We start from the raw sequence: 13,090 nt of genomic DNA, 5'->3' as shown, positions 1-13,090 counted from the left end.
ACGCATAGTTTTCCATCATACAAACTTACAAAGTATGCTAACATCAATAGACAACTAAAGGCACCTAATTTAACATGTTAAACTCAACGAAAAGAACATTGGTTGCTCATAAGTGGAAGATTTCCTTTGGTCTGCTGGATTGAGAAACTACCAAAAGGCTGGTGCGTTGTAATGGGAGAAAAAAATCATAATCTCCAACGGCCATGATCACATTTTGATGCATTATCGAGATACACTATCACTCTCTATTTCCTGAAACCATGAACATTTTTTGAAACTCGTGAACAATTTTCAAATTCATGAACACTTCTATAAATTTTTTAACAATTTTCTGAATCAATGAACATTGTTTGGAAATTGGTGAAGCAGTTTTTGAAATTCACAAACATTTTTTTGATTTAACAAACATGTTTCCAAATGCATAATGATTTTTTGAACCAGCAAATATTTTAAGAATGAATAAACTATTTTGTAATTCATGAACAGTTTTTTGAATTTTTAGGATATTTTTTCATTCCTGAACATTTTTTGAATTGGCGATTTTTTATCAAATTTATTACTTTTTTTAATACAAGAACTTTTTCAAAAACCATAAAAAAAATTTATTTCTGAAGATCTGTTTTAGAAGTTTTGAATTTTTTTAATAACCAAAGATTTTTTATAAACTCACAAAGAAAATTTGAATCCATAAATATTTTATGACTTATTAAATATTTTATTTTAAAATTCTCATTTTTTAATTTTCGGAACTCTTTTAAGTACAAATTATTTAAAGTAGAAAAAGACGAAAACAGAAAAAAAAATAAAAAAAGAAATTGTAAAAACAGGCCACCCGGACATGGGCCGGCCCAAACGGGTGCTACATCTTCTACCAGCGCGTAGAGCGCAGTATAGGAGGTCCGTACTGCATGGGCCGGCAAAGGCGGGGGATCCCCTGTGTGAAATGTTTTTTTATCATTTATAGATGGCATTGGTGGGTAATATTTTGCAACTTTGGGGGCAATTTTTGTGATGTACCGCAAGAAGCAAAAGCCCATTTATTATTACTAGTAAATGTGCCCGTGCGTTGCAACGGGAGGAAAGAAAACTTCACACACCTCTAGCGACCTATCAAAAACTCTGAGGTGCAAGTCTCTATTGAACTTTCAGATATGTGACTTGCTGAGATAACAACCAGGTACCTTGAAGATTCTCACCAGAACACCCAAGCAAAAAAGAAGAGTATTTGATAGGATTATGCTTTCATACACAACAATCAGGTATGTGGTTAAGCTCAAAATAAGCTATACTGGCAGCTAATAATGATGCAAACTCCTTAGTTTCTGATCAAGCAGTACGCCTTTCCACTCCTCTATCCCTTTCAAAAGAAAAGAGAAAGATAAGGTTAAATTCAGATGTCCTGTGTTGCATTGATGATCTGGTAGATCCTTTTCCTATGCAATATCTCAAGCCATATATGATCGCTCTTACTCTGAACTGCAAAGAGAGCATCCCGTGTCCACACACCGAGATGCACGAGCACATGCGCGCTTGCGTGCGCCTATAACTTACCCCCTGACGGACAACTCCCGTCATGAAACCGGGGCACGGAAACTGAATTGACCAGCAGCAGAACATCAAACAGTCTAAATTCAATGCACCAGAGGAGTATGTTTTATCTCTCCCGTTGTTTCTGTCCTCACGAAATCCTCACTTCTCCTTGTCGCCATCCTCCACATCAAGTGCCCCCGACCCTTCTTTGAGGCAACACAGCAGGCAGGCAGCAGGCTGGACACAACAGCGAGAGAGGTAGAGGATTGAAGAGGGCTTCACTTCTCGGGCTTTATGGGTCGCTGAAGCTTCAATGAATGACCTGAAGAGAGAGGGAACACCAACTCTCAACATTCCAAGTAATACAAACTAAAATAAAGTAAATTCATGCACAACGATGAATCATGTGACAAAAATTTTAATCAGACCAAATGAGTATTTTATTATCAAGAAAAGGACATACAATTCCTAGTATCGTGTGTCAGTTCCGGTATACTTCATCAGTTTACTCAATAATAACATTACACCAACTTCAAAAATTAAGTACCATAGTGGAACTTAATGAAAGTACCATCAGTTCTCAAGCCTTAACATCATCAAAGTCGGCGACGAACTTATAACCAGAAGTACCTAGTATTATTTTACCGGCTTATGCTAAGCATCTTAGTAGCAGTAGAAAGAGTAATCGTTAAATGGTTATTTCACAAGGTTGCTCAAACTGTAAAAGGTCGTATTTCTATCAGTTCTGGACCTTCTGGTGACACCAATAAAATGTAATTTCTCGATCTAGTCTGAAGTCTATAATTGTCCATGGAAGAGAACAGAAATGTAAATAAAATTTATTATGAGCATGCTATATATTGCTTTTTGCCAGCTCATGATTCAATATGTTCAAACAGCAAAAACATGTGTTCTTTTTAATTCAAACTACAATGTCGAGCAAACCTACCAAAATTTATCTTTTTCTTCTTATTTTTATATTTAAATTTATATATTAATTAACTCCATGGCGTATAAATTCCCATGCTAAAGGAAGCGTTCCAAGAACCACATCACCTGCTCCCAAGTGAATCTCTTATGAATCAACAACATACATGAAGCTCGTAGCGGGTGCTCTGGAACAGGGTTTATCATCTATGAATAGAACTCTGTTAATGGTATAAGAGACTCCAGAATGGCTGCTCTGGAAAGTACTTCATGTAGGTTGCTGATCAAATAAATAATTAAACATAAAAATAATAATAAGAGAAAGCATGGAAAAAGATGTTATTTGAGTAATTACTACCAGGCAGAAAACTCCTATTGTCCATGAATTACAGATAATTCTTATTGTACCATGAGTCATGCATGAACAAAAATCCCCTACAAAGAACTACAGAAATACTGTAAGAAATTGTAGCAACTGAATTCATGTATTGACAGAGATCCAAAGTCCGCGAGATGATAATGAGGGAAACACCAATGGACTGAAAACATTAGCAAACATAGACGCGACAGCTTTTTGGCAAGTCCCAATTCCCAGGCCTAAATATTAAGGAACACGTGGCTAACTACATCAACTTGTTTACCACTATTCATGTCAGGTGACACCACCATCCTCCTCGCCACGCTGCTGATTGCTAGATGTCCCCATCTCCTTGTTTTTTCTCTTGTAGGTCAATCCTCTTGTTGTAATGTTTCACGTGGCATACCAGTCCTCTCCCTGAGTTATCATCCTTGCACATCTTTACCTCCGATGCTTCCCCTCCCCATCTTATTGTTGTCAATCAACTCATCCTCAAGACTGAAAGGAGCAAACCATCGGATTATTTCCCAGAGAAATGGACTGGTCTTCTTCCCATCAGTGTCCTTCTGCTACACACGCAACTTGGACCCTTGTAGCCATTGCGTTGTGCCAGTCTCCAGAGATGGTGGCAGCAGCGCCTTGTGCTTGCCGGCGTCCTCCTTTGAGACTTTCTGCCATGGTCATGGACGCCCAGAACACCGCTGTCGGAGCAGGCAAGGGAGAAGAGGCCGGGTTCTTACCATATCCGCCATTGCAAGGTAACACAACTGGACGAATCAATTACTTGCATCATGTTTCTTCTTCAGACATGGCACAACCCTTAATAGAGGAGGAGAAAGCGACCTTATGGGGTGAGTGACCGTGGTTCGGCTGGATGAATCTGCCGGCGTCGAGCTTGAGTTCGGACTCGATGAAATTCTGGTTGAGCTTGTCACCACAGGCCAAGCACACCCTCAGCAATTAGCTCATGGAGCTTGGTGCAGCGTTGTGGGCCGATGACGCACGACAATGTGGCATGGCTAGGAGGAAGGGGGTCCACCTACCAATTAAGGAACAATAGCAGTAGCCAAAACGCGAGGAGACGCTCACCTGGGCGGGAACCGCCGCGAAGGACATCCCCAGCGGTAGCGCGAGGCCCCTGCACTCGTCACCGGCGCCCTTGCCGTCGCCTTCGCCGCCGTCTCCTCTCCGAGCGGACAATGGTCGCCGGCGCCGCCGCAGGTGAATCCCCTTGTGCGGCCGGGAGCGCCGAGAGGCCGAGCCGGTCGAGGACGCGGAGGAGGAGGTCCTGTCGGCCTCCGGGGAGTTGCCGGCGACGTGGGCAACCCCGTCCATCGAAAGGGGGGCCGCTGGAGTTCAAGCCCCGCCGCTGGACCTCCTCCCGCACCTCGTAGATCGCCTCCACGCCATCCCCCGAGCAGGATCCGGCCCCTGCCTCGCCTCCTAGACCGGATCTGGCCGGAGATCGTCGTCATCGCGCCCGGCATCGTCTGCATCGCAGCCCCATCTCGCTCGGAACCGGCGAGGAACACCGCCACCATGTACTTGGAGTTGAAGCTTCGCCGCTGGACCTCCTCCCGCGCCTCCTAGATCGCTCCAGCCTCGCCTCCTCGACCGGATCTGGCCGGAGATCGCAGCCGCCGCGCCGGACATCTTCTGCATCGCGGCCAGCCTCGACCTGCAGCTTGTCTCGCTCGCCAGCAACCGAATAACAAAAACACAGGGTCTTTTTTGTAAGAACGACGTATATTATATATCCACTTAAAAAGGGACTGCGGGTTGAATAACAAAAAGGACAGGGACTATTTTGCAAAATCGCTAGCGAAGACGGACGACAGAAACCCAATTTTCTTTATTATTAGGTAAAGATAAAGATTAGATTTTTGTCCGATGGGTTCCTATTTCTCTGGACCCACTACAAATCTAATGTCATGTTTTCAAACATGCCAAAAAAAATTATGTACTGTGAGCCTGGCAATTCCCTTTAGCATGTTTGGCAAATCCTGACTCCATATTCTTAGCGCTTTCAGTTTCTTTTGTGTGTCATGCCAAAAATGCTTTTAGTTTTTTTTTCGAAAGAGGCATCCAAAGGACATCTTATATTTGAAGGAAAACAATACCGGACAATGAAAGACACTTGGAGGCAAACACCAATACAAAACAAAATTACTCCCTCCCTCCCATAATGTAATACGCTTTTTTACACTAGTGTAGTGTTAAAAAACGTCTTACATTATGGGATGGAGGGAGTATACTATACACCATCCTTTTGGAGATTAAAAATTAGACCGAATGAACAATAGAGGAAATGGACATCTGTGGTGACTTTGCCATTCTCAAAATGTTGTGACGGTTCAGTATCTCGAAAGGTGCCATAAGGATACAGTGAGTGTGTTTATATGAGTGAGCGTATATGCGTGTATGCAAGCATTGCCATGGTACCATGCTCAAAATAGAAATTGGCTGAATTTATAATTTGGGTAAAATCGATTTTGTGAAAGGAGAAATAGTTGGAGAGGAAAGAAAGTTGGAGGGAAAGAAAAGACAGTTGTTGGATCTCTCTCTCTCTCTCTCTCTCTCTCAACACTCTATAAAGCCAACGATAGGTGCTGGGGCAGAAGCAACACAATCACATCTAAAAAGAAAAAAGAAAGATAAAGTACAAAAGGAACAAATGCCGAGAACGACGGATCAACAAAAGTCGCGATCGTTATGCTCACCTAAGATCTCCCATCAAGCTTCTAGACTATGAAGCGCACACCTTGAAGAAGGGATTAATAACTGTTGTGACGATCATTAATAACTGTTGTACTGAGCATATTCATCGATAACCATTTTATCTGGAACTATATTGAGTTGCCTATGTATGTTGGCCTGATCACTTCAGTGGAGGGGAAAGTGCTTTTGAACATGATGATGAAGTCTATGCAGACTCTGGCCAACAAACATGTTGGTGGAGGAGAGGAGAGGAGAGGAGAGGAGAGCAAAAGGAGCACTCTTTCCTCTACATCCAGCAGATTTCCCCACCGGCCGCCGGACGCCACCGGAACCAGATACACCGCAGGCTCCGGGGAGGCGCATCTGCCCCGCCTCGCCCGCCGGCACGCCGCCGCCAGTGACTAACTGACCCCCTTTATAAACTTCCGTGTGCCAGCGAACCCACGCCCAACCACTCTGAGCCGGATCGGAGAAGAACCCACCCATCCCCAGACCACCACACAGATGGCGTCCGACTCCGCCGCGAGGGTCGACGGCAGCGCGCTCGCAGGTCGCGCCCTGGCGGCCGCGGGGGCGCGGCACATGTTCGGGGTGGTGGGCATCCCGGTGACCTCCCTGGCCTCCCGCGCCGCCGCCGCCGGGTGCCGCTTCCTCGCCTTCCGCAACGAGCAGTCCGCGGGGTACGCCGCCGCGGCCTACGGCTTCCTCACGGGCCGCCCCGGCCTGCTCCTCACCGTCTCCGGGCCGGGCTGCGTCCACGGCCTCGCCGGCCTCTCCCACGCCACCGCCAACGCCTGGCCGCTCCTCATGGTCTCCGGCTCCTGCGACCAGCGCGACGCCGGCCGGGGCGACTTCCAGGAGCTCGACCAGATCGCCGCTACCAGGCCCTTCGCCAAGCTCGCCGTCAAGGCCGCCGACATCGCCGACATCCCCCGCCTCGTCTTCCAGGCCCTCGCCGCCACCGTCGCCGGCCGCCCCGGCGGGTGCTACCTCGACATCCCCTCCGACGTCCTCCACCAAACCCTCGCCGAATCCGACGCCGCCTCCCTCATAGCAGAGGCCGCGGCCGCGGCCGGTTCCGCCGATCCGTCCCCACCGAAACACAAGTCCCTGGACCAGGGCATCGTGGAGGCGGCCGAGCTGCTCCGGCGCGCGGAACGGCCGCTGATCGTGATCGGGAAGGGCGCGGCGTACGCCCGTGCCGAGGTGGCGATCCAGAAGCTGGTGGACACCACCGGCATCCCCTTCCTCCCGACTCCCATGGGGAAGGGGGTCGTGCCAGATGTGCACCCACTGTCCTCCACCGCCGCGCGTTCCCTCGCCATTGGGCAGTGCGATGTGGCCCTCGTCGTCGGCGCCAGGCTGAACTGGTTGCTTCACTTTGGTGAGCCTCCCAAGTGGTCCAAGGATGTCAAGTTCATACTTGTGGACGTCTCTGAAGATGAGATTGAGCTTCGGAAGCCGCAGGTTGGTCTGGTTGGGGATGCGAAGAAAGTCGTTGAGCTCCTCAACAGGGAGATCAAGGATCAGCCATTCTGCTTGGCGCGGTCGCACCCATGGGTTGATGCAATCACCAAGAAGAGCAAGGATAATGTGCTAAAGATGGAGGCACAGCTTGTGAAGGATGTTGTGCCGTTCAATTTCATGACACCCATGCGGATCATTCGCGATGCGATCCTTGCCGAGGGGAGCCCTGCTCCAGTTGTGGTCTCGGAAGGGGCGAATACCATGGATGTTGGCAGGGCTGTGCTTGTGCAGAATGAGCCAAGGACAAGACTGGATGCAGGGACATGGGGGACGATGGGTGTTGGGTTGGGGTACTGTGTTGCGGCAGCAGTGGCTGAGCCAGAGCGGCTCGTAGTTGCTGTGGAGGGCGACTCTGGATTCGGTTTCAGTGCAATGGAGGTTGAGGTATGTGTAATGACATCCACTACTTGGTTTAATTGTGCAAAAGTATTATTGGTAGTACCCTTCTTTGTTTCACGTTGTTATGCTATTATCATGTTGTTGTGAGCTGAAATTGACATTTTTTGGGTGAGGCAAGCAAGGGTAGTAGATTGGTCACTTCGTGCCACTGTCAATGAGCATTTCTACCGCGCTTGGAAGGTACTGGTACCTCCTAAGCAGAACTGAACACTGAAAAGTAGATGCAACTTCTTACTGGGTTACAGATGCCAAAAGAGAAGATCAAAGACAGCAAACACACATCTCACTCAGCAACATAAATTAATATTCAGAAGACATCTTTAACTCACTGACACAGAAACACAGACACTAAACCCCAGCATTCTATACTTTACGAACAGCTATAGGTAAAATCGAGCTGTGGGGGCTGTGGCAGGGGTGGATGAGTATGGATGGAAGGATGCACCGCAAACGGTTGGATCTGAAAAGGAGCACCTCGAGGTCATTGCGGAGGCCTAGCTCCGGCTGGTGGTACCTTGTAATGTCGGAGTACGTGTTTAAGGTTGATGCTGATGGTGATGAGCATGTGACGCTCGTGCAGCCGATGCTGCAGTTACTGCCGGCGGCCTGCTACGCATAGGCCGGACTTGTAGATGAGAAGCGAAGCAGGGGAGATAGGTGGTCTAGCTAGGGAAACTCATGGAGGAGGCGTGGGGATTGACGGTATGTTTGCCCGTTAAGAGTGATTAGAGGCATATACGGGCTTTTTTCTTCTTACTCATAAACAGTAGGGGAGAGCTTGCGCGTGCATGAAGTTGTTGCAAGCAGCCCATGAGGGATAGGGTTGTCCCTGGTGTAGTCTCTGTGAGGGATAGGGTTGTCACTGGTGTAGTCTCGTGATCAGAAAATGCCACGAAACATTGCTATTCTGCCCCTTGTGACTTGGTACCTCCACCTTCACAGCTTCTCGGCATGAAGTAGTACCAGAAGGCACCAAGCAATTATAGCCATTAGATGGGGTCCATGGGGACACGATATGAACCGCTGAGGTGTCTTTCCAGGACAGTGGAAATGCTCATTGTCAATAATTCAGACAATACTAGACAGTAGACACATCATCCAAGTACACTGACTCTCACAAGTATTATTATGAACTATGATTTCTCGAACACATTATGATCTATGACATCGCAGCAAAAAGGCTGAATTGATATACAAAGATGACTTGTCATTTAAAGAGTATATTTCACACATTAATTTCACAGTTTGACATGTCTCTTGCAAACTGTTGCACAAACTACACTTTTAGCATTTCCATAGTCTGTGATATTTTTCCAAAAAGAACTATGGTCCTTGAAATTGATTCTTAAAGGTGTGGTTTGGTATATTTGACAGCAAATAGGGTGCCTGAGGATTGTTCATGCTGGCTCATTTGTAAATACATGTCCTGAATGTAGAAACCCAGTTTTGTCAACTTACAGATATCACCACCATTGTAAACACCACTGTGCTGTTGGGGTTGGGGGTGGGGGTGCGATGAATGGATATTTTATTTCTCCTAGCATCTGCACTAAGAAGATGAAAAAAGTCCTTAGGCTAACAAGTGGCAGAAAAAAAAAACAAGCATCGAACATGCCTAAAAAGCACTAACCAACGCCAGCATCACCTAGATTCGCAAAATATCAGTAGAACAGAACTCCATCATGGCAGTCTCCAGAAGTTTCGCAATAGTTCCCATAACAGTAGCAATCTTGCACATGAGAATAACCTGGTTTGGATGCCGGAAAGCTTTCTTATAAAAATAACATCATTGTGGCACAACCAAATAACCCAACAAATCGCCACAGATCCACACATGATAGTAGAGTGAAGATCCCATCCTAGACTGTCTAACCATTGCCCAAACAATGTGTGATCCTAGTTAAAGGATTTATATTAAAATCTATGTGCACTAACCCCCACATGAAGCGAGCAACGTGACAATCAGAGGTGCTGGATAGCCTCATCATGTCCGCAAAAGAAATACGACTTGCTTCCTTGCCGGTTTCTTTCGAGCAAATTATCTTTCGTGAGAATTACTCCTTGACCCAACTCCACGGGTAAGTGAGAGTATATTACAGAAGAATTCATAAGTGCATCGAAGGACGGAAAATTGTCCTTTCTGACGCAGAGCCCAGCTAAAGCGATCAGGCTCATCAGATAATTGAACCTGTGTTACCAATTCATTCCATGTTACTCCCTCCGTCCCATAATATAAGACGCTTTTTTACACTAGTGTAGTGTCAAAAAACGTCTTATATTATGGGACAGAGGGAGTACCAGTTAGTGATTCATTCTAGTAACTCATACATCATCAAACTTTTGGCTGTTAGTTATATACTATGTTTTTTGTTTGTTTGCCAGCTTCATCCAGGTGGCCTTTGTTGTTACTAACAGCTTTGGTTTAGGTACCCTTCATGTTGACCTTACTCATGTTGTTTGTTGTGTGTGTTTCTACCTGATATTTACTCTCACATTGAAGAAACAGTTTTTCGTTCTAAAATAGTTGTATGACATATCAAGCATTTACTTAGACTACGGTGGAGCAAATACAGATCTCCTAATTATCTATAATCTACCGTTTCACTTTTCAGACTTTAGTGAGGTACCAGCTGCCTGTTGTTGTGATTGTCTTCAACAACAATGGCGTCTACGGTGGTGACAGAAGAGGCCCAGATGAACTAACGGGCCCCTACAAAGATGACCCTGCCCCAACCTCCTTCGTTCCCGGCGCAGGTTACCACAAGATGATGGAAGCCTTCGGAGGAAAAGGCTATCTTGTTGAGACACCGGACGAGCTAAAATCCGCCCTGTCGGAGTCGTTCCGCGCCAGGAAGCCGGCGGTGATCAATGTCACCATCGACCCCTACGCCGGCGCCGAGAGCGGCAGGATGCAGCATAAGAACTGAATCCCTGTGGACACCCGAGGAGCTAGATCTGAACTTGTTTCTCGCTGCCCCAGAAATAATTAAGCCCTTCTGGTGCCTGGATAGTTTCGCCTTCACCCGTGGCACGTGACTTTGTGTACTGTGTGTATTGTGTTTGTGGACACTAGCAATTGTATATTTGTACCATAATTCAAGTGTTGGCGGTAGAGTGCAAATCGGACCGTTGCGCAGCTCTGTTGAGTTTTTGGGAAGGAATTCATTTAGCTGATATGCAAGTGAAACGAGACCTACTGCCTTTTTGCTATGCTCGCGGAATAAACAGCTGACAAATATTTGAAACTAACCTAGCTTGTCTTTTTTTTCCCCTTCAGTAACAGTCGCAGGTGCTCACAAACACGTGCATACATTACCCATACAAACGCACACACACTTTACTCTTATGAGCAGCTCCAAGAGACTAAGCTAGTAATGCCTTTTGTTCTCCAAAATATGTAGGCATCGCGTTTGTTAAGTTTTTGTATCAACATACTCCCTCCGTCTCAAAATTGTCTTACATTTTGGGACGGAGGAGTATGTAGCAAAACAAATGCAAGCTATTTTTGAACACCCCTCCGTCTGATAATTGCCTTACATTTCAGGACGGAGGGAGCATGTAGCAAAACAAATGTATGCTACTCCCTCCGTTCCATGATGTAAGACGAGTATTTTCGAACACACTGACCATGGTATTGACACCGAACTGAACCTTTGTACTATGCGTTTATCTGACAGGAATCAAGAACTACAATTTTCTAGAAGTCTTTGTCTCAACCCTCAAGGCCTAGAAGGACATCTGCACGTCCAAGCAGAACGGAGGGCTAGGAATAAGAGGCCTTCAAGTCATGAATCAAGGGCTCATTCTTGCCTCTGCTTGGAGACCTCCAAACTATCTCAACTCTCATTTGTATCTGGTGCTCAAATCTAAATATTTTTAGGACACCTCAGTATGGGCTGTCAACTCGGGGGAGGATTTGTAGCACGCAGGGACGAGGCCACGCAGATCTGCGGCCGTCCGATTGCCTCGTGATCTGAAAACTAGTTTACACTTTGCACGTGCTTTAACCCATAATTACTTTGGATGGGTTCCACACGCGCAATTTTTCGCAGCTTTTGCCAGCTCAACTCATCCCACCTCCCATCCTTCATTTTGACTTTCAATTTTGAATTCTATATCTTTTGAAAATCAGTCTAGTTTAATTTTTCGTTTTCAGATCGGTGTTGCTTGTGACGAGAGCTTTCAAACAAGATCCATTTTGAATACATTTTCTTTTTGAATTTTTAAAACTCCGTTAAGTTTCAAAAAAATACAAAGAGGCGGAACGACAAAATACAAAGTTTCAAAAAATGGAACTTAAAACTTGGTATGCCCTCTTGCGGAATCCAACGACGCACGGATTGCGAAGAGGCGGTCGGGCAAGTTTCAACTAATAAAACTTGATACGAGCGATGATAAATTTAGCAAGTTTCAAAACTTAAACTTAAACCTAAACCATAAACCGTAAGACCTAAAGCTCAGAACCCTAAACCCTAAAAGCATACAAAACCTGGTAAAACTTGATGAGACTTGTGAAAACTTAATGTCACGACTATCATGTTTCAAAATATGATAATTGGATTTTTTTTTTTAAATTTAAAATATATTCAAGATTGGTCTTTTTCGAAAGTTCTTGCGGCGACGAACACAAATATGCAAATGAAACATACTTTAGACTTTTTTCAAAATATAGTAGATTGAAATTAAAAGATGAATGAAATACTCCCTCCGTTCCGAATTACTTGTCGCACATATGGATGTATCTAGATGTATTTTAGTTCTAGATACATCCATTTCAGCGACGAGTAATTTGGAACGGAGGGAGTAGACATGAAGATGGGGTGGATGACACATGCCCCTCTGGCAAAAGTTACCAAACACATGCATGGATGGACCCCGCTCAGTAATCAAAAGCCTAAGACTAATCAAGTTTATGAATCTTAAAGCAATCGAACGGACATGCACGATAGGGAAGGTGCGCGCTCTCTCACCTGCGTGTCCCTGCGGATTTTCGCTGCCAACTCAGACACTCCAAAATCTCCCTTCTGGTCATCCATACTTAAGATGCTCCCTAAACTCAAGGCTTATTCTTTTTTCCGCATCACTCAATGGAACATGTCCATTTGGATACTCGTTGGCCTTTGGCTTCGATTGAAATTCACAACAATCTCGTTATCGAACCTGTTGGCTTCATTTATCCTATTCAAGTTAGAGATCTTTGGCTCCTAGGACATAAAACTTTGGACAACAATCTCACCCACTCTCTTTTCCAGGAGCCCACTGCCTCTATCATCACTCACACTAGCATCATTGAAGATGATTGTCCAGACATTCTTTGTTGGGATCTCACGCTAATGGTAAATGCAACTCCAAATCTACTTACAAATTGTGTTTACTGGATATTCAAAGTCTACCAAGGAATCAGCCTTCACATATTTCTTTCCAGGTAAAGGAGCCTCTTATACAGGCTCGATAGCAAAAATAGATAGCCCCAAGAGCTCAAACATTTGCCTGGAGGTTTCTTCGAAAAACTCTTCCGACAGGTTTGCGAGCTAGTCGTTTCTCTGTTCACATATCAAAACAGTGATGTCGTAGATGAAAGTGAAAATGAAACTCTTTTCCCTTTGTGCCTTTGCGACAACAGCTTGATTT

The 13,090-nt window shown here is 45.4% G+C and overlaps 1 protein-coding gene across 1 annotated transcript; it reads left to right on the top strand.

Moving 5' to 3' along the window:
* The first annotated feature begins 5,730 nt into the window (after window positions 1-5,730).
* LOC123072164 (2-hydroxyacyl-CoA lyase) lies at window positions 5,731-10,646 on the top strand. The gene is made up of 2 exons (XM_044495724.1): window positions 5,731-7,444; window positions 10,072-10,646. Exons 1-2 carry the CDS (start codon window positions 6,038-6,040, stop codon window positions 10,384-10,386), a joined length of 1,722 nt encoding a protein of 573 aa, XP_044351659.1. The 5' UTR covers window positions 5,731-6,037; the 3' UTR covers window positions 10,387-10,646.
* The last annotated feature ends 2,444 nt before the right edge of the window (window positions 10,647-13,090 follow it).

The sequence above is a fragment of the Triticum aestivum genome, chromosome 3B, assembly GCF_018294505.1.
Source record: "Triticum aestivum cultivar Chinese Spring chromosome 3B, IWGSC CS RefSeq v2.1, whole genome shotgun sequence".
NCBI classification, from domain to species: domain Eukaryota; kingdom Viridiplantae; phylum Streptophyta; class Magnoliopsida; order Poales; family Poaceae; genus Triticum; species Triticum aestivum.
The sequence above is the reverse complement of the archived record's forward strand: the minus strand, read 5'-3'. Positions and strand labels throughout refer to the sequence as shown.

What these genes read in the sequence shown, in the direction of transcription:
- LOC123072164 (XM_044495724.1), top strand. Translation starts at nt 6,038, where the DNA reads ATGGCGTCCGACTCCGCCGCGAGGGTCGACGGCAGCGCGCTCGCAGGT. An exon ending in TCAGTGCAATGGAGGTTGAG is followed by an intron (nt 7,445 to 10,071) that starts GTATGTGTAATG and finishes TTCACTTTTCAG; the next exon opens with ACTTTAGTGAGGTACCAGCT.